This window comes from Anastrepha ludens, chromosome 2 (assembly GCF_028408465.1).
Source record: "Anastrepha ludens isolate Willacy chromosome 2, idAnaLude1.1, whole genome shotgun sequence".
In the NCBI taxonomy this organism is placed as follows: domain Eukaryota; kingdom Metazoa; phylum Arthropoda; class Insecta; order Diptera; family Tephritidae; genus Anastrepha; species Anastrepha ludens.
Window position 1 is genome coordinate 52,154,441 of NC_071498.1, and position 24,035 is coordinate 52,178,475.

The 24,035-nt window shown below is 35.2% G+C and overlaps 1 protein-coding gene across 1 annotated transcript; it reads left to right on the top strand.

Moving 5' to 3' along the window:
* The first annotated feature begins 284 nt into the window (after positions 1-284).
* Positions 285-21,983, top strand: LOC128857659 (arrestin domain-containing protein 17-like). Its single transcript, XM_054093407.1, has 5 exons — positions 285-445; positions 12,115-12,243; positions 14,092-14,306; positions 14,369-15,014; positions 21,219-21,983. The coding sequence occupies exons 1-5, from the start codon at positions 331-333 to the stop codon at positions 21,419-21,421; spliced, it is 1,308 nt and encodes a 435-aa protein (XP_053949382.1). The 5' UTR covers positions 285-330; the 3' UTR covers positions 21,422-21,983.
* Positions 21,984-24,035: the final 2,052 nt, after the last annotated feature.

Below are 24,035 nucleotides of genomic sequence, written 5' to 3' on the forward strand. Positions count from 1 at the left end.
AAAAACAGTCACAGTCACAGCCAAAATTAGCAGGCATAAAATGTACGTCAATTTTGTTTCTAAAATTCGCATTTCATTACCACATCGTTCCAGCAAATAGTTTCTTCGATATGCATTTGTCGCTTATCTAAAACCGTTTAATATTCGTGTTTCTTTTTGTTTTGTTTTTTGTTTTCTGATAAAAGTTATTCTACAGCTAGAAGATCATATAAGCTTTTGTTTTTCCATGTATGAGTGTTTAAATTTGAATGTCCCCGCACGCAGGCCAACTAAATAAGTGCTCTCAAGTTTTTCTCCATTCAGTTCGGATCGGTCGGTTGTGAAAGCGAAATGGTTGTAACTTGTGATATACAATTCCATCAGAATGAGTTCGGCACTTATTTTTCCGGTCAACTGGTGGATGGATCGGTGGTGTTAAAGGCAGATAAGCCAAAAGACGTGAAAGGTAAAAAGAAATATGAATTAAAAGGAAGGCAATAAAAATACGAGCACGAACTTGGTCGCAGCAGAATGAATTTTTTTAAGTACAAATATTCTTTATCACTCATTTGGGTTTTAATCTTAGCTATTCAATTTAGTTATTCATTTTAGCAAATTTGTGTTGCCTTTAAGGCATAAAAAGCACGCATACTTTAAATGTTGATATGCACTGCGTTAAATAACTTTAGTGCAGAGACTTATTAACAAGTTTTGACAATTTATTTATTTGTAGTTTAATTAAAATAATTTTTTTTACTGAAAATATAGCTCATTCTACTATATTACAAAAATTGATTAAATCCAGTTTTCAGACCTTATACGAATTAAAAAAAAAAAAATTAATAAACTTTCAAAGAAATTTCACATTTTATAATCAGAGTTTTTAGGAAATTTTCGAGTATGCAGTTTAGCTCATTGAATTTTGGTATGAAGAAGTGCAATTTTAGCTCAAAATCGGGTTGATTTTTGATGTTTTTTCTGGCGGTCTTGTGCATTTTCTCCATATAACGAATGCTTGACTTTTTTTTCATACGCGTTGTGTTAGCGCGCTCCCCTCAAGTGACCTTCTGAAAGCAGGTTAAGCCTGTTTATTTCTATCACATCTCGCCGGGGGACTACCGTCAAGTATTACATCGCGGAGAGGGAAGGCGGTTAGCCGCCGCTGCTGTGTCTCATTTCATCACCTCATGCCATGTCACTTCCTGTCATGTCACCATTTGAAGCAGACATGTCCACTTATGAACCGAATCAGGTAACAATCTCAATGTGACATCTTTAGCCGAAGCTTTAGGTTGGGAATGCATTTATGCGTCCAACGCCCCTCTGTAGCGTTATCGCACCACCCATCGTTGCAGTTTTCTCGTAACGCCGCACGAGTAGAGTAGAGTTTACAGGGTCTGTGCTGCAGAGCCGCATCGTCGGACACCGTTAAGTAGGTGACTCTCCTCTAAAGTATGATACGTGATGTCTTTTGTTCGCCCAAATAGCTGCAGCATACAAAATTTGGCTTTTAACAACATTAGCCAGGAGCTGACGGCGATTTTGTTTTGGTCCTCGTACATTTAACATCAGCCTCGACAGCGCTGTCGTAATGGTGGATGCTTTTTTGTTGGCGCACTCGAAGTGTGCATTGAAAAATAGCCTTTTATCTATCATTATTCACAGGCATTTGATTGCGGAAACGGTCGATATATTGAAGTCTCCAATTCCGAAGTGAGCTCTTCTGGCCTTTTCGGCTAGATATAAGGACAGATTTGGTCTTTTCCTGCGCTAATTCTAAGTTGTTTTGCGCTAGCCAGGATATCTAAATGTTTAGCCGTAAGAAAAATTGTCAAAAATCAATATGATTTTTGTCTACTTAAAACTGGCACCTCATTATTGGCAAAATTCAGTAGACTGTAAAACTGTTATCTTAAATTATTTCCTCAAATTCTGTGTGACATTTTCATGAAAATTTGTTAATTTTTTTCCAAAATTTGCTCACTGTTTGAAACTTGGATTTATATGTCATTAGTAGTAGAATTATATTTTCATAAAAAAAATTGTGCAAATTTAATGAGGAGCAGATCAATAGTCAAAACTTGCCAAGAGGTGCCAGTGCTATAGTTAATATATCTAGCGCACTGTACACTTATAAGTAAGGTGATTGACGTGATAAACCTAGTTTAAAATTTCCATTTTTATAATTTTTAACTCAACTCACTTCAGTCTAATGGTATGGTTACCATCGCAATAGTATCTGAGGTCATATATTACACATAGAAAATTTCTTACCGCCTTGAAGCATCGTATTCAGGCCCAAATAAGTATATTCGGTATCGTGAACAACAATTGGAGCGGTGCCTGTCCAGCTATGGGAAATTTTGTGAATACAAACTTGCATGAATCATCTCGTCCAAGATATGAAGATGCTGTTCTATACGGTGTGCAAGACAAGCCATTTATTGCAGAAAGCATTCGTTGACCGCTTAATTTTACTTAGTGCAACTGACAATTTCATTCAGGTTCTGCGGCGTCCAATGGTATCATACCTTTGTGGACGCTTTTCTATTGGTACATATGTATATGTGAAATAGTTAGCTTACGCTGATAAACCAGCAATATTGGACCATCTGGAAGCCAATATACGTCGCGTTATCGCTGATATCGCTGGTCAATTTAGAGGTATCGCACTTTAAATTGAAATAAAACAACGAAAATTCTAATTGATTAGGCAATCTTTATTACTTTTGTATAGACATTCATGACATTTTTTTGTAAGATAATACCTTTCAAATGTTGGGCACATCTGCGCCGCAATTCGATCATCCGTAAACATCAATTCTGAATGACTTGCTGGAGGGCTTAGGTCGGCATCTCGTGAATAACTTTAGTAAATTTGGCCTCAATGCCTCAATCGACATTTTACATAACTCCACAAATAAAATTCCAAAGGAGTGACATCACACGATCTTGGTTTCCAATCCACTAATCCAAGACGAGAGATAAATTGTTCAGCGAAACGACGACGCAGTAAATCGATTGTTTCACGGACCGTATGGCAAATAGCGCAGGCTTGTAATGCGCTGACGATTCCTGCAGCTCATAGGCCTCTCCAAACTGTTGTTTTCAATGGATATAATGACCGCTCTTGACTGGCAGGCTTAAATTTTCATTTATTATTCTAAACATTAAAAAGAAAGTACAATTAGTAGGTTTTCGCACAAAAGCCGGGCAGAAAGGCTACAACAAAGATGAGCGATTCCATGTCAAGCAATCGAAGTTTTTGTTTTCAATAAAACTTAATAAATTTGAGATTTATTCTACAATTTTTTTACAAGAAATCACATTTTCGTATTCGCCTGATATGGCTTCCTGTGACCTCTACCTATTCGGAAAATTGCATTTGACTATGAAATAAAATGTTTCGCATACATAAATTCCATCCAAAAGGCTTGTACCGACATCCTGAAGGACATTCCGGTCAATTATCTGATACACTCTTTTGAAAAGCTTTTAGATCGCGCAAAACAGTGTATCGAGGCCAGAGGGGACTATTTTGAATAAATAAGCTCGAAGTTATCAAAACAAAGCTCCTGTCGCTTTTATTTTAGCTCAGTCTTTTTTACTTTGAACTTCACCTTGTATTGGCAATTTTTAATCAGAATATTTAGAAACTTTTAAGGTATGCAGTTTTGAGGGCCAATAAATTCTAGAAATTGTTTTTTTTGTCTACAATCGATGTTGAACAGTTTCTTCCATATAAAGCATATGTTCGGAAATTTTTGGTATGGAAGAAAATGCACCTCAGTGAAAAATAATTAGAAAAAATCAGCACGAATTTTGAGCCACTTCAAACTTTCACTTTATTATACTAATATTGAATGGGTTTTAAAACTGCATACATAGATTTTTTCTAGAAATTCAGTATACAATTTTTTTTTTGTTTTTTGAAATTTGTGAAATTTTGTGAATTTTTTAAAAAGTTTAAAGATTTATGCAATGTGGCAAATTTTGGTATATATTTGTTTAAACTGAAATATCTGCAGGTCTATTTTAATTTTTATTTATTTTTATTAACTCTGTAGGAAACAAATATGCTAAAGGGTCTTTCAAAAATAGCGCCTAAATGTCAGTAATGAATAATTCCTAGACGGTACCTTTTTCATATGTCATCTCGATGAAAATTGCTCGTAGTATCTTTATGTTATAATATCGAAACGTTATTCTTTTTATGCTTTAAGATACGTTAAAAAAATTAAAGAAATAAAATATATGTAATTTGTGTCCAATTGTAAACGAAAATGGTCGCTCTTTAAGAACAACTTTTCGCAAAATTCGTGATTATTATCATTATTTGTATATATTTTATTATTACTTTTCCACTACTTTAGAAAAAAAAAAAACGTTTTTTTTTTAATTTTTGGGAAAAATTTTTCCACATTTTTGAAAAGTACTTTTTAATATATTTTTTTTCATTAATAGCTGAGAGTATGCTCTATAATCCCTGAAATAAATAGTCAAAACTTTGCCATAAGTCGCATCACTATTATTATGAAAGCAGGTGTCTTCGGACGGAAGTTATCCTTAATATTTCCTCCTTAGTATCAAATATGTAATATAGACACACTTCAGGCTTCTTTCCCAAAACCATGTAAAACAAATTACTAGCTTAACGAATCATGTCGGTTTTTACGCCAAGATTTTAAATGTCCTTCCAGGCACATGGATATTCCCAACTTACTTTTCGTGATTGAAAGAACGACACTATCCGTTCTCACCAAATGATTAATGATGGCAGACCTTTTATTTAGCTTTTTATTCTGTAACTGAAAAGTTTTAGATCTCTACGCTTAACAAACTCTTATCTTTCTTGACCCAGCGGTAAAAACAGAATTGATTCGTACGTCATGCGCACTGCGCCCCTCGTGTCGGCTGGCGGAAGAAGAGCAGTCTTCTTGGGCTTACTATGAATATTATTATTAAACTTGGAGAAAATTGAAAGCAGAACTTTATGAATTGAGTTGTTTGTAAACAATCAAATCACAACAACACAAATCAATGTAAACAAACCTCTTATATGACGTCAGCTCAATAATTTATTCTGTGCGATTCACTGATAAAAACAAGTAGCGGTAGCGTTTTATACGTAACCTTTTGTATTCTCTCAATCAAGGGCATCTATTTGAAACTATATCCCTGGACTACAGCGTTAATGTACTTTTAAGGTTAAGAGGAGAATTTTCAAGTAGAAAAAATGTAATTTGGGTATAATCTCCACTGCATGAATACATTTCTATTTTATCTCTTCGGAAATTTTGGGCACGAAGCGTGTGGCAGCGAAATTAGTTCCAAAATTGCTGAATTTTGACAAAAACAACGTCGCACGAGCATCGCTCAGGAATTGTTGACTAACGTCAGCGATGATCCAGATTTGCTTAAAAGGGTCATAACAGGTGACGTGTTTATAGTACAAATATGGTTATGACATCGAAACCCGAGAGATTATTTGGCCAACAACAGCACCTCAGCCACCGTATTCACCAGATTTGGCCCCCTGCGACTTTTTCCTGTACCCAAGATTGAAAAGACCCATGAAAGGACGGTGTTTTGTGACGATTGTGGAGATACAAACTGAATGGCGGAGAGAGCTCAAGGACATTCCAAATGCATATCAGAGGATTGGAAAGCACGCTGGCCCAAGTGTATTCGTATTATATCTGAGGGGAACTACTTTGAAGGAGATAAAAAAGAAATTGCTAAACAAATACATATTTTTTGAGAAAAATGAAAATTTACCTTATTTTTTGAACACATATAAAAGAAACTCTGAGAAATGGAAACATTTAGATATGCCATTAATAAAGGTTACAATGAACAAGTGGTCTAAAAGGGCGCCCTTGAATGGTATCCGGAAGAGGCAATAAAATGATAAGACGACCTTATCGACAACGACTGCGCCTTCACAATTTAAAAGGTACAGTTTTATCAATTTAAGGAAAATTGAGTGTATACCAAAACTAATTAGTTTGTAGAATAAGATTGAGTGCAGACTTTATCGAGAATCTGCAAAAAATCCGCTTAAACCGCATCAACTTGAAGACTATTATTGGAGGCCAACGTACAAAAAACCGAAAAATCAGCAAGATTAGTAACAGTTGACCAGCCATAAAACCATACAGTATTACGTTTTACAGCCAAGTATATTTTTTTTGATTACAATATACATACTCAAAGAGCTTTAAAAGCGTTGAAAGTTTGGAAGTAAGCTTTTAAATAGTTGGCGAACTCGTTTTTATCCCCAGTTTGGAATATAGGTGAGATAGAAGTAACTTTCCAAGCATCTATGAATTGTTGATTTAATTTTATTTACAATTAGCAGAAGTGGATAGGCAAAAGAACATTTTTTGACAAAATAACATGAGAATCCATCAATATCCACTTTCCATAAACCTTTGATGTGCTGAATACCATTGGTCACTACTTTAGACTACATTTTGGATCATAGAAAGTTTGAGTATGGTTTTGGGCTTATTTGAAATTTCAAAGTATTAAATTACATTAATACTAGGTGAAGTCCAAAATAAACAAGACTGGCGTCATAAAAATGTTTTTGATGGCGCCCTCTTTTTAATGAACAGACGGCCCGCCCAAAATCAGTAATCAGCTCCATCGAAATTGTCCGTAATTTTATCAAAAACAAACTGAAGTCATCGTTGAAATTCATGGAATCGGAGTTGAATATCTCCAAAACAACGATTTATCGCATTTTAACTGATTATTTGGGCTTACGAAAGGTTTGTCGTTTCATTCCGTGCAAGTTAACTGAGGACCAAAAATTGCTCAGAATTCAACATTCGAAAGACCTTGTATTGTCAATTTTTTAATCAGAATATTTAGAAAAATTTAAGGTATGCAGTTTTGTGGTCTAATAAATTCTAGAAATTTGGTTTTTTGGAATTTTCTTCCAAATAAAGCATTTTCGAAAGTCTTTTATATGGAAGAAAATGCACCTCAGTGAAAAATAATTGTCAAAAATCAGCACAAATTTTGAGTTCTTTCATACTTTCATTTTGTTACACTAATATTGAATGTGCTTTAAAACTGCATACATAGACTTTTTCTAGAAATTCGGAATAAAAAGTTAGAAATTGTGTAGAAATTTTTGTGAAATTTCTTAAACTTTTGTGAATTTTGTACAAAGTTTGGAGTTCTGAGTTATATGATTTTTATTATAGAATGCAATACACTTTTATAAAAACAAAAAAAAAAAAATACAAATAAAATCGCACTCTTATTATTTTGAACACATTTAAACCACATTTGACACCAACTCTCTCAAAAAAAAATTTTTTTTTTGGGATTAATATTCATGCTTTTTCAATATCTTATTTGAAAGTTTCTATTTTTTCAAGTGAACTTAACTTCTTAAATTAATATAAATAATGAACTCCTCATGCTATTCAATTTACATAAACAATCGCTACAAAATGTCACAGGTTTAAATAGTTTTACCAGACACTGACTGCTAAGTCGTTTTTTGATAAAATTCCATGCATTGCTTTAAATTGTGTTTGGCTTTTGATAATTCTAACGCAAAATTTAAGAATTCCGATACTCAAATATTTCCTTTCTTTCGATTGTTATCAAACTCTGTTATCATGGAATTAATTTCCGTCACTACTAAAATTAGCATTTGCAGAAATTTGCTTGCCAGAGAATGCTTTGTATTTTGTGAACAAAAAGTAAGTTGAAATTCGTCATACATTTGTTCTGAATCTATTTAATTAGCATCAAAATATTAATTTTGCTGAAGAAATCAATTTTGGAAGCCGATTTCTGCAAGGGCTTTCAAAGCACCCAGCGAATTAGTAGTTATTTTTTAAATCGCGCAGGAGCGGTGCTACAGGTGCCATCTCTTTAGCTGGGGGTACAGCCAGAAACCTCACAGGACTGAGTCAGGAGTTTACGGCAGTTGTTGCATAAATTTGTTACAATTTTAGCGAAATGCTCTCAAAGAACCTCTACACTTTGAGCTGGTATATGGAGAGCTTTTGGTAACTAATGAGTTTCACTTATTTCATACACAGAATGTCTCTCAAATTAATGCTAATCTAATCTAAGTATTAACAGTATTAGGAACGTCTCTAATTGACGATTTTTGAGTATTAAGTCTTTACATAGTCTCTGCTCACGAAGTAAGAATGAAAGTGGTGTAAGATGTCTAACTCGCACTCTGTGCTATCCACCTTGAGCTACTTAATAAACCTGGAATGTCCTCTTGGAACAGTTACTTTTTATTTCAGAGCGAATTCTAAAGAAAGTGTACTCGAAACCATAGAAATGAAAACGTTTGATAAAAACTTAATATACTAGGCAGTACTATTTTTGTTGTTTTGTGCCACAAAATATGGCAAAAGGGGGCGGTAAGTTTGTTCATTTTCAATAGACAAAATAACAAGAAAATATTAGATAAAATCATGCAGCACTTCATTGAAACCAGGCGAAAAAGTTTGTGTGTATCCTTTTCCTTCAACGAATTTCGCGTCGGGCCAGATTGGAAGATAGTAAAGTTGTCTTTTGTATTGCTGGAATGAGCTCGAGGCGGCCCATCGTTTGGTTGATGCTTTTACACAGAGTAAATCCTTTTTTATTTAAAAAGTTTTATTTAAACGAATTTTGATGTAAATCATATACTGATTGTGGCGTATTTCTCCTGGAAAAAAAATTGGCCTATCTTAAGGAACAATTTGTGAAATTGGACAAACTTAAATCCAATTTCAGTCAAATACTTTCAAATGGGAAAATTAAAAAGTTGTAAGACCCAACCAAAACAATTAATTGGGCCAAACGATATGTCATAGGCAATATCCAACCCTCAAGCACGGATTACATACATATGTCTTCTAAGAATGGAAAAATTATCGTTTTTATGGGAAACTTTTAGTTTTTAAGACACAGGTTGTGAAACCTACAGAAAGAAATTTACAAATCCACGGGAATGGTTAACTTTTTTTTGATGTAAAACTTCTTAGGCGTCGATGGACAAGCGAGAATGGAGACTAAAATTTCAAGGCATGCAACATTTTGGGCATTTTCGTTCTGCGAAAGAGAAAAACGATATAACGTAGAGGAAAAGAAGAGAGAGAGCTATACGTTATATATACTTGTGGTTGACAATTTCTAGTGAGAAATAACACTACCTACTTTTTGACGCATGTTTGTTGGTGCAAACTTGTAGGGTTTATATTTTTGGTGCCTACATTTTGGCGTTATATTTCCTTTGTGCCTACTGTTTGGGGCTTTTTTTGGTCCCAATTTTTTTGGCGTTTATTTTTTTGGTGCTTACTTTCTGGCTAGTGCTTGTGCGTTCCGGCTATCCATTCCGGCTTCGGATTTATTGGTATTGCCTTGCGGTAATTTGTGCCGTTGCTGCGGTCCTGGAATCGCTGCGTTTGTGCGGGTGGTAAACGCTCGGAGTAGTGCGCGTTGTTGCCACGGTTTGTGTCCGGCGTTTACCTACACCCGTCGACCCTTTTCCGTTTTTTGTAAATTTTGTCTATTTCTATTCGCTGCAAATGTTGTGAATTTATTTAGATGTATATTCTTTCTTTCTCTCTCTCTCATTCTAACTCGGGTCTCTCCCTCTTTCTTTGTCTGACTTGAAAGTTTCACTTCTGTTATGTGTACTATGCTACACGCACTTTTTTTTCTTTTGTCGGTACAGACTAGCAAGTACAGCACTCAGACACAATGAAGTCCATTGTACTGCACTCGGGTTCCCTTTAAATTTCGTTTTAATCTCTTCAACCTCCGAGGAAATCTGAGTACATCTTGTGGTGCCAAGGAGCCAAGGTAGTCGCTTCTTAACACATCAGTGCCAAAGACTTCAAGCCTGATTTGAGCGAAGGCTAGGCAGATGCACAGAAAGTGATCCGCCGAGGTAGAGTTAAGAATATAAATAATTAAGTGCCATTCATAAAATAACATAAAATTATTCTAGGGTTCATATCGACCTATTTCAATTTTTTACTATCTTTTAAGAAAGGGGATAAACTTATGCCTTTTTTTACCTTACTTCCAAATTGCTTCAGTGGATTAACTAGCATCCAAAACCAGTTGTCACACTTTACACTTTTTATTATTGAATTAAGGTCTCAGCTAATAAAAAAGAATGTTCGAAAAAGTAAATGTTTACGAAACAAAAATCGAAGGCAAAAAAAATTAAATGTTTATTTAAATTTTTTTTTAATTTTAATTTAAATTCAAAAAAATATATATATAATAAAATGTTTATTTAATTTTTTTTTCTCATAAAATAAAAATAATTTTTTTTTTTATTTATAAAAATTGTAAAAGGATCGAAAATACTTCCCTTAAATAACTCTCTATCAAAATTTTCAGCATAGCAAAAATCTCAAACTTATTAATTTTTTTAAATTTATTCAATTAAATTCTTATTATACTCAAACCTACAAATAAAGGTATTTTTAGAAAAATTTACGACAATGCCCAAAAAACTTGGGCCACTTGACGTGGAATCGCTCAATGCAACACTCTCCATATTCACCAATTCTAGTCACTTCTGATTCAATAGTCTGCTTTAATATTATAACCATATAAAGTTGTTGGTTGTAGATATGTGATTTGAGAGTTTCGTTAGATAAGAGTTGCTCATTGTAGATGATAGCTTTCCAATCACATTTCCGTAGGTAGATTAGTATGTATATGAGCTATTTACCAATTACTGCTGAATGTGGGTATGGATGAGGTGTGGGCTTACCATCATGAACTGATCTGAACCGATACTATCATTCAAACTGCAAAGTAGACTGATCCTGGTTACTCAGCTTCAAAGCAGCCAAAATGTTTTAAATTGTGACTAGCTTAGCTTTCTGGGATTTAAAAGACATTCATTTTTTTATAGACTTTTCTTTCCTTGTTCACTTCGCTCGAGAGCATTTCTCCATTCGTTAATCTAAACAGCGCGTTGTTCCTAATGGTTTTTAGTGAATACCAAGAGAAAATTCTTGTAATATATTACTTTTGATCAGCTGAATGAAGAAATCCTTGAGTAAGAAATTATATTTGACTAAGGCAAAGTGTCACTCAGCTCAGCCGTACAAAACTAAAAATTAAAATGCCGTTTTCACTTGGATAATTAAATGAGTCAGAAATCGAATAAATTTGTTTAATGAAACTATATGAAAGCTAATATTTTTTAGAAGTAAAACAAAATGTTTTCTTTAACAATTTCATGCTTTCTTTGAAAAATTCTTCTTTGGAATGTAGTCATGAAGTGGCTCGATCACGCCCAATTTTTCTACCAAAACTTTTTAATGATATCTGAAATGTGTGTACAAAATCGGAGGCCTCTACCTACACTGCTTGATTTTTTGGGCGCACAAAATGATAATTTGCGACCCAGTGTAATGCCTGAATTGAAGAATTTACACTTCGAATTGCTTAAACAGCCAGCGCTTACCAACTTTTACCAATTTTCACCTGATCTAACTTTCTTTGACTCCTGGCTGTTTCCAAATTTCAAAAGATTGCTATGTGACAAATATTTTTTACAACTGAGATATTTAGGTAGTTTGAAGGCCTTCCGGAAAACCACTCCAGAGACGGGGTTAATGCATGGAGACCTTGCTGAAAAAAAATGTGTTGGGCTTAAGAGAGTTTAATTTTTATAATGGGCATGTATTGAAGGGCTTAGTATACAGATGTGTAAAAGCACAAGATGGCGTAAAATTAATCACTGTATCGAAAGATTTATAATTTCTGCAAATGACGTCGTACGTAAATTGTGTTTGATTACTTGTAAACTAGACAGCTGTAGTATACATATAAATAATGGTGTCAGAAATTTTTTTAAATTTTAAATAATTTTTTTATTTAGTTAAAAAGCCATTTAAATACCAAATCGGATGATTAATTTCGGTTTTGCATCTGATTTTGATTTTGATTTGATGACATTTGATTAATTTTTGTAGTAGCTTCGGGGGAATCTGAGTATGATTTCAGGAAGGTGTTACCAATCTTATTTCCGATAAATTTCAGCCGTATACCTCATTCCAGTTTTCAGTTTCCATTCTCACTTAAATAATAAATTTAAGTTAATTAATATTTTTGCTTTATAAAAAATTGTTTCAGCTGTGATTTTGAACATATCCGGATTCGCTATTACAAAATGGCGTGAAAAAAGATTTAATAAAAAGCGAACTTATTTCGGACGTGAAGACTATATGGAATCGAAAACTTTTTTGATGGGATCAGAAACAAGTGAGTGTTTTATAATTTTCACATACATGCATACAGTGCGTTAAATAACCTTAGCACAGAAAATTGTTTCTAATTTTTGACATTTTATACGTTTCTCATATAATTTTAATGATTTTTAAAAAATATATTTTTTGAAAATGTAGCTCAAATATAAATAAAAAAAATGTCTTTAATAAATTAAAATTTCAAATTTGTGCAAATTAGAAAAAATCTCAACAAATTTACCAACGTTTTAAACGGAATTTTTAGAAAACTCTCGGGGATGCAGTTTCATAACCCAATGCATTTTGGGTTAAAATTTCGGGTACGCAGTTTTAAAACGCATTAAATTGTATTAAAATTAAGTGCAAGTTTTAAGTGACTCAAAATTAGTGTTGATTTCAGATAATTTATTTTCTGTGAGGCGTTGAGCATTTTCTGCCATATGGAGAAATGCCGAGCATTTCTTATGTAGAGAAAATTCACAAGACCGCTAAATTTGTGCCTCTTAAAACTTGTACTTTGTTCTAGTAAAATTTAATGTGTTACACAACTGCTTAATATGCTGGTAAAAAAATTTAAGTTTTGATAAGAAATTTAAAAAAATTTTATTGTCAAATTTCCACAAAGTTTGGAACTAGAACTTATATGGTTTTCGAAGAAGAATATAAAAAATGATTAAAATTATAAAATTGAAAAAAATTGTTTTTCAAATTTGTACAATATTTGAAACTAGGATTTACCTTCTGCTCAAATATGAACGAGACTTTATCAATAAAACGGTCCGCGGATGACATATGGCAAAAATAAATTTTTTGTTGGATGGTAGGACTGTTATAAGCTTACATGGCAAATTTCAGCGTGATATGTCACATAGTTTGTTTTCTGTGCTACTGTAAACAAGTCAAGCTCGAGTGTGTTCTTCGAATTAAACGATGGAAATTCAAGTTGAACAAAGAATTTGTTTGAAATTTTGTTATTCCAACAAAATTTCGGCTTCAGACGCCTTAAAAATGTTGCAGACAACCTATAGGGACTCTGCTCTATCGCGTGCACGTGTGGTCCAGTGGTACAAAAGTGGCTCCCCGGAGGAGCCGAAACCCAAAAAACCACGCCAAAGTCGCTCAAAAATTAAGGTTATGCTGACTGTTTTTTTCGATTACGAATGTGTGGTGCACTCGGAGTTCCTTCCGCAAGGCCGATCGGTTAACGCTGAATATTATTTAGACGTTTTAAAGCGTTTGCGCGAGAACATTCGTCTTAAAAGGATGGAATTGTTGGACAACAAGCCATGGTTCTTGCATCACGATAATGCACGAGCTCACACAGCACGTCTTGTTCGCGATTATTTGAACAAAAATAATGTTAATATCATTCCGCAAGCAGCGTATTCGCCTGATATGGCTCCATGTGACTTTTTCCTGTTTCCCAAGCTCAAGTTGCCGCTCCGTGGAAAACATTTTGAGACAATTGAAGACATAAAAGAGAATTCGAAGAAGAAACTGAAATCCATACCGAAATCGGCCTTCCAGAAATGCTATGATGATTGGAAAAAACGTTGGCATATGTGTATCGCCTCCAATGGTGATTACTTTGAAGGAGATAAAATAAAAATTGAACAATAATTAACCGTTTGTGTTTTATTAAATCAGTCTCGTTCATATTTGAGCAGAAGGTATGTGGTGTTCGAAGAAGAATTGAAAAAATTATTAAATTAAAAAAAAAAAATTATTAAAACAAAAATTAAAAAACTAAAAAATTTTCAAAACTTGACTATCAATGCCTGTGCTGCAGTTATTTGGAAAAAATAAAAATCGCGCTTGCGCCTTTCTCATTTGCGTTTTACTAAAATTAATGTAATTTTCCTAGGTCAAAAGTACACCATACAATCAGGCATTCATACATACAATTTCGCCTGCAAGCTACCAGAAAACTGTCCGACTTCATTTGAAGGCCTGCATGGCTGTATAAGATACATAGTTAAGGTGACGCTGGTTATACCTTGGAAATTCAATCAGACCTACTCACGAGGATTTACCGTCATGAAAATGCTCGACCTTAACTACGAATCGCCACAATTAAAGGTAAGGAGTGTGTAAAAATATGCTCTTCAAAATTATTCAATCACTAACTCCAAAAAAAAAAGATTCCATCTACCTCAGAGAACTACCGATCGTACTGTTGTGGTCCCTGTAAAACTGAACCACTCAAAGTGCAAGTACAATTGCCACAAACCGGCTATGTGCCCGGACAGCGCATCCCTGTCAATGCATTGGTTATTAACAACACCAAGATACCAGTAGCTGAGGTGCACTACGCGCTTGTCATGGTTGTACGCTATTCTGGTCAAGCGGTACAACAGAACTCATGCCTGGAACGCATTACTATGACAACAGCAAAGGGAGGGTCTGTACTACGCAACTGCACACGTTCGTTGACGCAAGAGTTGCTTGTGCCGGCCACACCACCAACGTGCTTGCGTTCTTGCGGCATTATACGCATAACCTATCAGGTGGAGGTTGAGGCGCGCATGAAGGGCTGGTATTCTAGTCAAACGATTACGATACCCATACTAATTGGTAATGTGCCGCTGTGGCAAACGCCACCGGTCATACAGCAGCAGCCACGCAGCAGTCGTATGCCGATTGTCAGTGAAGAAGTTATTTTGGAAGGAGATGAAAATGCAGTGGATTGCTTTAAGGTTGAAGAAGAGGTTGGGAAAGGCGTTCAAAATGAGCGCGAAATTTCAGCGGTGGACGTGCAGTCGCCAGTGGATCTTTATCCGGAATTGCGTGAGTACATAAAATTCATTCAAAATTTTATACAACACATTTATATGCAGCTAATATACACACAGTAAAAATAATTAAAAAAGCTGTATCAGCCGAAAGCTGAGTTCCATCATGCATAAATTCGAAACGTGGAAATAGAATTAGTACTCGTACTGTACCTGTTCTTCTAGTGGAATCTGTAAATGGATTCCAAATGTTGAATGTTACGTGAAAAAGGTGAAAAGTTACAAATGCGAATAGGGAGCTGCGCATAGCTGGTTGCTAACAAGGATAATATATTTACCAGGTTTGGCCATTAGTTGTGTTTAAAAACGAAATTGTGCAACCAACTTAGGCTATCACGTCACAGGGCCCTCATTGTTGTTCAGACGGCTGTGAAGCAACATGGAAATGGTAATGGTTGCACCTTTATGCCCTGCGACCAGATAGATCTATTGTGGGCCCCTAAATGCTTAATTTTAATTCTTGAGTATTGCGAGGAATCAAACCAGCTCCTTAGGAGGGAGTATTTATAAATCTTCATTCTCTAGTAAATACAAGCCCTAGAATCTGTGTCTCCTGTGACCTAATGCTTTACAATTGGTGATTAAGTGTTCCATGGGCTCCTCTTCATCATAGCAGAACCTGGATAAATTAGTGCTAGAGAGTCCTATTGTATTGAAATGTTTATTGCTGGCAAAGTGGCCTGTAAGTGCACGACAGAGTAATCGGAGGCCCTTTTTGTCTAAAGTATCCGCTCCATTCATTTTAAATTCGTATTGCCCTGTTCGTATTACAGTTCAGCAACTTTTAAGAGTGATTAAGGCCGTTGGCGCCATTCCAGTATTGCTTGGTTTTTATTCGGGTCCATTTTTTGGTTTCCTTTTTGAGGTTATTTTTATTAATCTCGAAAAATAGAACTGTCCCAATAAATAGCCCTTCCGCCGCTTTTTTTACAGAAAAAGCCTGCCCTCTTGTTTCCTTCGAAGCGAAGCAACATAAGCGGAGATTGCGTTATTTTTTTCGCATATCACCAACACAATCATAGTTGTTTTGTAAATACGTCCCCTTTTATGTCAGCCTATCAGCTGATTCTGTAAAACTCGCTTAGAGCCGGTTAACGGTCTGATAATGGCCGCACTTGTAAAAATATTTTGGGTTGCTAATAGTTCAATTTCAGAAAATCAGAAAATATTTGCGTTCGATAACAAAATTAGCCATCACCAGCCTCTCCCAAAGAGAAGAAAAAGAAAAAAAAAGTTCTCAATAACTTGCAAAAACCAGTAAAAGAAGATATATCAGCTGAGTTTGTGTTGTCAAAAAAAAAAAAAAATCCATAAATATACTCCACATAATCACAATTTTTGTTGATACATTTTCCATTATATTGTTTCCGACTATAAACTGCCAACTTCAAACTGACGCAAAAGGGCAAAAGTGCCCAAAATACCAGATTCCATAAAAATAAATTTCTTTGTTAATAAAAAGTTCAGTAATATTCATTCAGATTATTTGTTTTCGTTATGGATAATTTTTACTGGCTAACATTTATCCAGCTCAAAATTAGAGTCTCTCTTGCATCGAACCAATGTTGATATAAAGGAAATTCCAATAACTGGTGATACATAAAAGGCTATCGAGATATTGATATTTTATGGGAAAAGTTTCCGGACCATATTATCTCTCGAAGAGGTGATCACAATTGGCCACCGAGATCTTGTGATTTAACACCTTGTGACTTTTTTCTTTGGGGCCACGTGAAAGAGAAGGTCTACGCCAATAGCCCAGGGTCGATTCAAGACCTCAAAGATGGAATTCGTGAGGCTATTGAGGACATAGGGCAGCCACCATGCAATTCGGTTATGGGAAATTGCATGAAAAGGATATTGTCCTGTAAGCGTGGTCGTGGTGGTCATTTGCCTGATGTTATGTTCCACTATTAACGGCGTACCTTCCTCTTTATAATGAAATAAACATCCGATCATTTATATTAAGAAATAGCATTTTTCTTCGAATATCAAAATAACACCTCCTAATAAACAACGCTTTATTACAAGGTTCGACCATCCGAAGCAAAGACGTAAGTGTAACTTCGGCTGCCACGTCATAAGGGGTTCGGTCAAGAATGATAGAATACAAGATGGTGCCCATCAAAGAGGTGAAACGTCATACTGGTGCAATTGCTTGAGGAAAATGTGAAAAGGGGAATAAGAAAGCAAGAAGAATAAGAAATTACACAAACGAAACACACATAAATTCCATAAATATGACGTGAAGCACACAGCGATTCTGACACTTTCGATTCGAATTCGCTGAAACTAGCGGTACCAAGATCGGTGCCACCCGGAAAGAATAAAGAGATGGCGTCCATCGTAGTACCGTTGCTTTGCTCTCAGCGAATTTGACAATGAGTGACGTCATATTACCACAATTGGTGACCAGTATGGCCAGATTTAAACTGGTAATCTTAGCATTCTTTTTTAACTTAGCCTCGGAGTTTTAGTTCCTTCTTTGTGACATTTTTCTAGCTTGTTCTAATTAAAATGTACTGTTTACAATTTTGTAAAATATTCATTTTTTAAAAATTAGTTTAATAATTCACTCAGTTTCTCATTATAAATAGTAAAAATACTAGTGAAAAGTTACAAACGGGGATATAGAATTAAGTAGTTATTCACAAGTTCGTTTAGTGGAATCTGTAAAAGCTCCAAAAGTGAGCTCCAATAAGTTCCGTTAATGGAATCTGTAAAAGACCCAAAAGTGGGCTCCAATGAGTAGCAAATGTTCCAAAAGTGGGCTCCAGTTAGTTTCGGTAGTGGGATCTGTAAAAGTTCCAAAAGTGGGCTCTAAAAATTTCCGTTAGTGGGACCTGCACAAGTTTCAAAAGTGGGCTTAAAAAAATTCCATGAGTGGGATCTGTAAAAGACCCAAAAGTGGGCTCCAATTAGTTTCGTTATTGGAATCTGTAAGAGTTCCAAAAGTGGAATGTAAAAAATATGTTAGTGGAAATTGCAAATGTTCCAAACGCGGATTCTAAAAAGTTCCGTTATTGGAATCTGTTACCGTTCCTCATGTGGAAGCTGCACGAAATCTACTTATAATCCAAAGATAAATTCCAGTATTCACATATTCCACATACTCCCCTTCTAAATTCTAAAAGCTTAAATTATTAATTCCTGATTGTTACTGTTTAAATACAGTTTAAACCTGTTTAAATAACGGCTCCTTGTATTGGAAAATGTTCTCTATTATAACCTTTATAAGTTAGTATTGAAAATTAAGGGAATCCGCAAGTAATCATGGCCACCATTAAAATAATTGGGACTTTGAATTTTGCATTAACCTTGATGCTTTGGCAACTAAGGCGCAAAATTTTATCAAGTTTTGTTGTCGCGATAGTGCGGCTAATAAAATGTATGAAATATATGAAAGACACTTTTTTCATGTATTGTAGTTTGGCATAGCACCACTTATTTAGGGGTGAAATTGGTCAGGTGAGCCTGGCAACTGCAATACAATGGATGTTTTCAAAACTTAATATGTATATGAAGTATCGCTTTATTGCTACTATTATTATGGAATGAAAATATGTTTTTTCCTATAAATTTGTATTTAAAACCCCCACAAGTCAGTTAATTTCCATTTTCCTTAAAAGCTCCGCGAAAGTAGAAGCTTATTTCCATTTGTTATATATAGATGAGTTCCAAATGTGGAAATAGAAAGAGTTCCATACGCACTCCACTAGTGGACTCTGTAAAAATTTCAAATGTGGGATCTAAATATTCTAATATTGGAATCTGTTTTACAAATGGAAGCTGCACAATTTCTACTTAAAATCCAAATTGGATTTTAGAATATTCTAAAATAGTTCCAGTTTAGTAATTCCACACATCTACCATTTCTGAGTTTCGAAAGTCCAAATTATGGTATAGATTCTAGAATAAGTTAAATAGGTTAAGTTAATACCCCAATATTGGCTGTTTTTTTTTACTCGTATATGCACCTGCGCAAATTGCAAAAAATGCCACAAATCGACAATTTTCTATAATCCGCAAAAACATTTTACATCACTGTTCCAAAAATATCCAAACAGTATTTATTGAAGCAATTTACGAGCTGTAAGATGCAAGCGGTAAAAAAATGTTTATATATATATATGTATTTATAATTGGCGCGTACACCCGTTTTGGGTGTTGGGCCGAGATTCTCCTCCTATTTCTGGCGTGCGTCTCGATTTTGTTCCACAAATGGAGGTACCTACAGTTTCAAGCCGACTCCGAACGGCAGATATTTTTATGAGGAGCTTTTTCATGGCAGAAGTACACTCGGAGGTTTGCCATTGCCTGCCGAGGGGCGACCGCGATCAGAAAAATGTTTTTCTTAATTTTGGTGTTTCACCGAGATTCGAACCGACGTTCTCTCTGTGAATTCCGAATGATAGTCACGCACCAACCCATTCGGCTACGGCGGCCGCCTCGAGTCCGATTTTAGTCCTAATATTAAACAAAAGCCAAAGGTCGTTCACGGTTGACTTGTTTATGATATCCGAGTCAATGTTGGAGACGTTGCCAGTGAAATAGGTTGCGAGCCTACCTGCCCCAGCTTGGTGATGGAATTCTATCAGTACCGCCAAGCAGGTGTTTTGCTTGTGTGGGACCGCAAGTGGTATTTTGTTCCCCACCTACCTTGCATATCAGCCGAGCATTCCCCGATCCGCCTTCTGGGGACGTGTCCAATGGGAGACGAGCAACTCCGCATGGACGCAAGTAAAATGAATGGAGTGTATTTTAAAATGGAATGATGTGACTATTTATTGCATTTAAATTTAAACCGCTGACAAACCTAAGTAAATGCATATTGTGAGATCTGGTTCATCTAGTGAAAAATGGCGAAAACTTTTTACGCAACTATCGGGAGATTTTTCAGCTATTATCTTTTTAAACAGTTGGTTTAAACAGCTGACCCACGTATCGTGTTTTGTGTCACTGTCAAACATCTTCAGTTTGATCTATAATTTAACCATGAATCGTCTTACGAGTACAAACGAACAACGCTTGCAAATCATTGAATTTTATTATAAAAATGCGTTTTCTGTTAAGAAAGTTTATCTCGCGCTTCTTCCATTTTATGGTCAGTTTAATCGACCCACTGAAGCGGCTATTCGACCTATTGTGACTAAATTTAGAACCAAATTTACATTATTGGACATCAAACCACCAACACGCTTACGTAGACTGCGAACTGAAGAAAATATCGCAGCTGTATCGGCCAGTGTTAATGATAACCACCAATTATCGATTAGTCGCCGTTCGCAGCAATTGGGCCTCTGTTACTCAACAACGTGGAAAGTTTTGCGAAAGGATTTAGGTGTGAAGCGTTTCAAAATTCAGCTGGTGCAAGAACTGAAGTCGAACGACCTACCGCAACGCAAAATTTTTGGTGAATGGGCTCTTGGAAAGTTGGCCGAAGATCCACTTTTTTATCGAAAAATTGTGTTCAGCGACGAAGCTCATTTTTGGATCAATGGGTACGTAAATAAGCAGAATTGTCGATTTTGGAGTAAAGATCAGCCAGAAGAATTGCAAGAGCGGCTTATGGGCTGGAGGTATCATTGGACCGTACATCTTCAAAGATGCTGCGAATCGTAAGGTAACTGTGAATGGTGAGCGCTACCGTGAAATGATATCCAACTTTTTTTTGCCCAAAATGCAAGAGCTTGACTTGCATGACATGTGGTTTCAGCAAGACGGTGCCACAGGCCGCGCAGCACGCGTAACAATGGATTTGTTGAGAGGCGAGCTCGGTAAACATTTTATTTCACGTTCGGGACCTGTCAATTGGCCACCCAGATCGTTCGATATAACGCCTTTAGATTATTTTTGGTGGGGCTATATTAAAGCCCATGTCTATTCAGACAAGCCTGCTTGAATTAACGCATTGGACGACAACATTAAAGCATTTATATGTGAGATACCGGCCGAAACATTGAAAATAATCTTCAAACATTAAATTATATGGACTGTACTATCGATTTAAATAAAAATTTCATGAATTTTTCTGAATTTTACGTGTGTTTTTTTTTTTTAACTTTCCTATAGCCCTTAAAAAATCACCCTTTATTTCTATGCATAAGCTATATAATTAATTATGCAAACATTAAACTATTTTTTGGAGTAAAATAAAAAAGCTAATCTACCTTTTTTTCCTTTAATTTATTTCCCATAGCCCCACCATCCTACGAAGAATCTTCACATACTTTACGTGGCGATATAAACGAGGATGACTTGCATGCTTTCGGACCCTGCGAATTTGCACCACTCTATCCCGTTTATACATTACCGTTGACTCTGGCGCCAACAGCTCCCGTAACACCTGAGCCAACTCGCGATGGATATATAAACCAAAATTTTCAAAATGATAAAATGTAAATGAAATCCTGCGAGTTCATATATGTACATATCTAGAGATAGTGAATTTTATTCGCCGTCTGTTCTGTGTTAACAGTTCATGTAACAGTATCTTCTCGATAATCGCTACTCGCGATCACTGTGAAAACTGAATATCGGGACAGTTGAAAGTATTTTTGTGGCAATATCGCCGAAAATCTCAAACTTAAGATCACTCCCGTTTATGTTTTTTTGAAGCGCTGGACCGGCGATTTAACATAAAACTACAATGTAAGATCTTATTTTTTACATTTCTTCCCTATATCCGTGACGATTTCTTCAATAATTAAATAAATAAACATAGCAAATATATGTAAATACAATATAATATATAAATTTGTGATTACTATTTAAGCGTTTTCATTACTACGTGCGAAAACCAAGAAAAAAAAAATGAGCTCTGATCTTTATTAGTTGCGATTATCGAGAAGGTACTGTGCTTATGTATATAGTACATTTATTTGAAGATATGTTTAATCTAAATGTACATAGTTACCAAAGAAATAAATAAATTAGTGTTTTTCTAATGAAAAATAAATTAAAAGTTGTGAAAAAAATATTTTATTATTTTCAAAAGACTACATTTTTGTTTTATTATTGTGGTGATTTACCATACCAAGTTATAAAAATTTAAGGAGGCAGCAGCACCAGCAGCATGATCCATCGAAGAAAATATATGTACGAGGTGTGTTAAAAAAATTAGGTGAATTTTCATTTTTCTCAAAAAATATTTCTTTATTCATAAATTTCTATTTTATCTCTTTCAAAGCAGTCCCCCTCAAATATTTATTATACGAGTACATTTGTGCCAGCGTTTTTTCTAATCCTCGAAGCAGTTCTAAAATGCACTTTTTGGTATGTCCTTGAGCTCTCTCAGCGATTCGATTTGTATCTCCTCAATCGTCACTAAACGCCGTCCCATGAACTCTTCAACCTTGGGAACAGGAAAAAGTCGCAGGGGGCCAAATTGCTTATTTATCGTATGACCTTGTGGTAAGAACTCCTGATGCACTACGCCATGGTAATCGAAGAAAACAGTGAGCAAAACCTTTACATTTGATCGCACTTGGCGTGCTGTTTTGGTCTTCGCTCTCCTGGACTCTTCCATTGGGGCGATAGAGCTTTGGTTTCGTTGTCATAACCATATACCCATGATTCGTCACCTGTTATAACCCTTTTAAGAAAATCTGGATCATCGTTGACGTCATTCAACAATTGCTGATTGCTGAGCAATGCTCGTGCGACGTTGTTTTTGTTCAAAATTCAGCAATTTTGGAACGAACTTCGCTGCCACACGCTTCATGCCCAAAATTTCCGAAAAGATTGCATAACATAAGCCAACCGTTATATCGGCATCCTCAGCAGCTTCTCTAATTGTGATTCGACGATTCTTCGAAAGAAGTTTCTTCACTTCCTCAACATTTTCATCGGTTGTTGATGTGCTAGGGCGTCCAGAGCGAGCGTCGGCATTCACATCTACTCGACTTTCTGGAAAAAGCTTGTACCACTTGTAAACATATTTTTCACTCAGAGTTCTCTTACCGTATGCCACTGTCCGCTTTTAAGTGTTTTGAGCACTTAATTCCATTTTTTACACAAAATTTGATGCAACTTCTTTGATCCATGTTTTCGATAGCAGAAAATCGTCAATGCAAAACACTTGTTTTATTTATGCCTCTTACAAATACACAAACTTGCTATATTGCTGACACCTCGAACATATCTTTGAGACAACATAAAAAAGAAAATATTTATCGAAAGTCTAATGATAGGTACCCGCAAAATTCACTTTATTTTTTGAACACACCTCGCAAAGGAACTTCTTTGCTGTTTGATCTTGCAAAAAGGGTAAAAATGAAAAAGGCACTAAAGACTTCTTGCTGTGAGTTGTAAGAGGGGATACTATTTTCTACACAATGAAAGCGGTGCGAATATTTCAAAGATTTCATCATTTATTTATTTACTAAGAAAATTAAATCGTATTATATTTTATACTACAAATAAAAGCTAAATAACCTAAAGTTTCTAATTTTGTACAAATTTCGAAACAGAACTCAAAAAATGTTTATGAAAACTTTAAACTTTTTAATTAGAATCTTTAGAAAACTCCGAGTAAGCAGTTCGGGAGCCCATTGCATGCAGGTATAATAAACTGCCCGTTTGTATTTCAAAAATCTCTTTGATATCTGAAATTTTTTTTTCTGCTGGCGGTCTTGTGCATTTTGTCCATATAAAAACCGTTTTGAGCATTCGTTATATGGAAGAATTATATAATATAATACCGTAAAAAAGAAAATTATTAAAAGATAGACCAATTCTGAATAATATTAAATAAATCAAAATTCAATGGGCGATAAAGCCCTTTAACAGGAATTTTTCTAATAATTCTGAATAAAATTTGAAATCTTTATGGAAGTTTGTTCAATGTTTTCTTAAATTTTGTAAAATGATTGAAACTTTAAGGCACATGGTTGTTGTTGACGCACAACCTATGTATATTTTTATACAAAAGAAAAAAAAAATAATAAAATAAATGAATAAACAGTCAAAACTGTGCAATATGTCACGCTGCTATTATTGTAAACACTGGTGTACA

Bases quoted from the DNA above. Each gene is read 5' to 3' on its own strand.
- LOC128857659 (XM_054093407.1), top strand. From the start codon at position 331: ATGGTTGTAACTTGTGATATACAATTCCATCAGAATGAGTTCGGCACT. The intron at 14,307-14,368 runs GTAAGGAGTGTG...CAAAAAAAAAAG, and splicing joins ACGAATCGCCACAATTAAAG to ATTCCATCTACCTCAGAGAA. The intron at 15,015-21,218 runs GTGAGTACATAA...TATTTCCCATAG, and splicing joins GGATCTTTATCCGGAATTGC to CCCCACCATCCTACGAAGAA.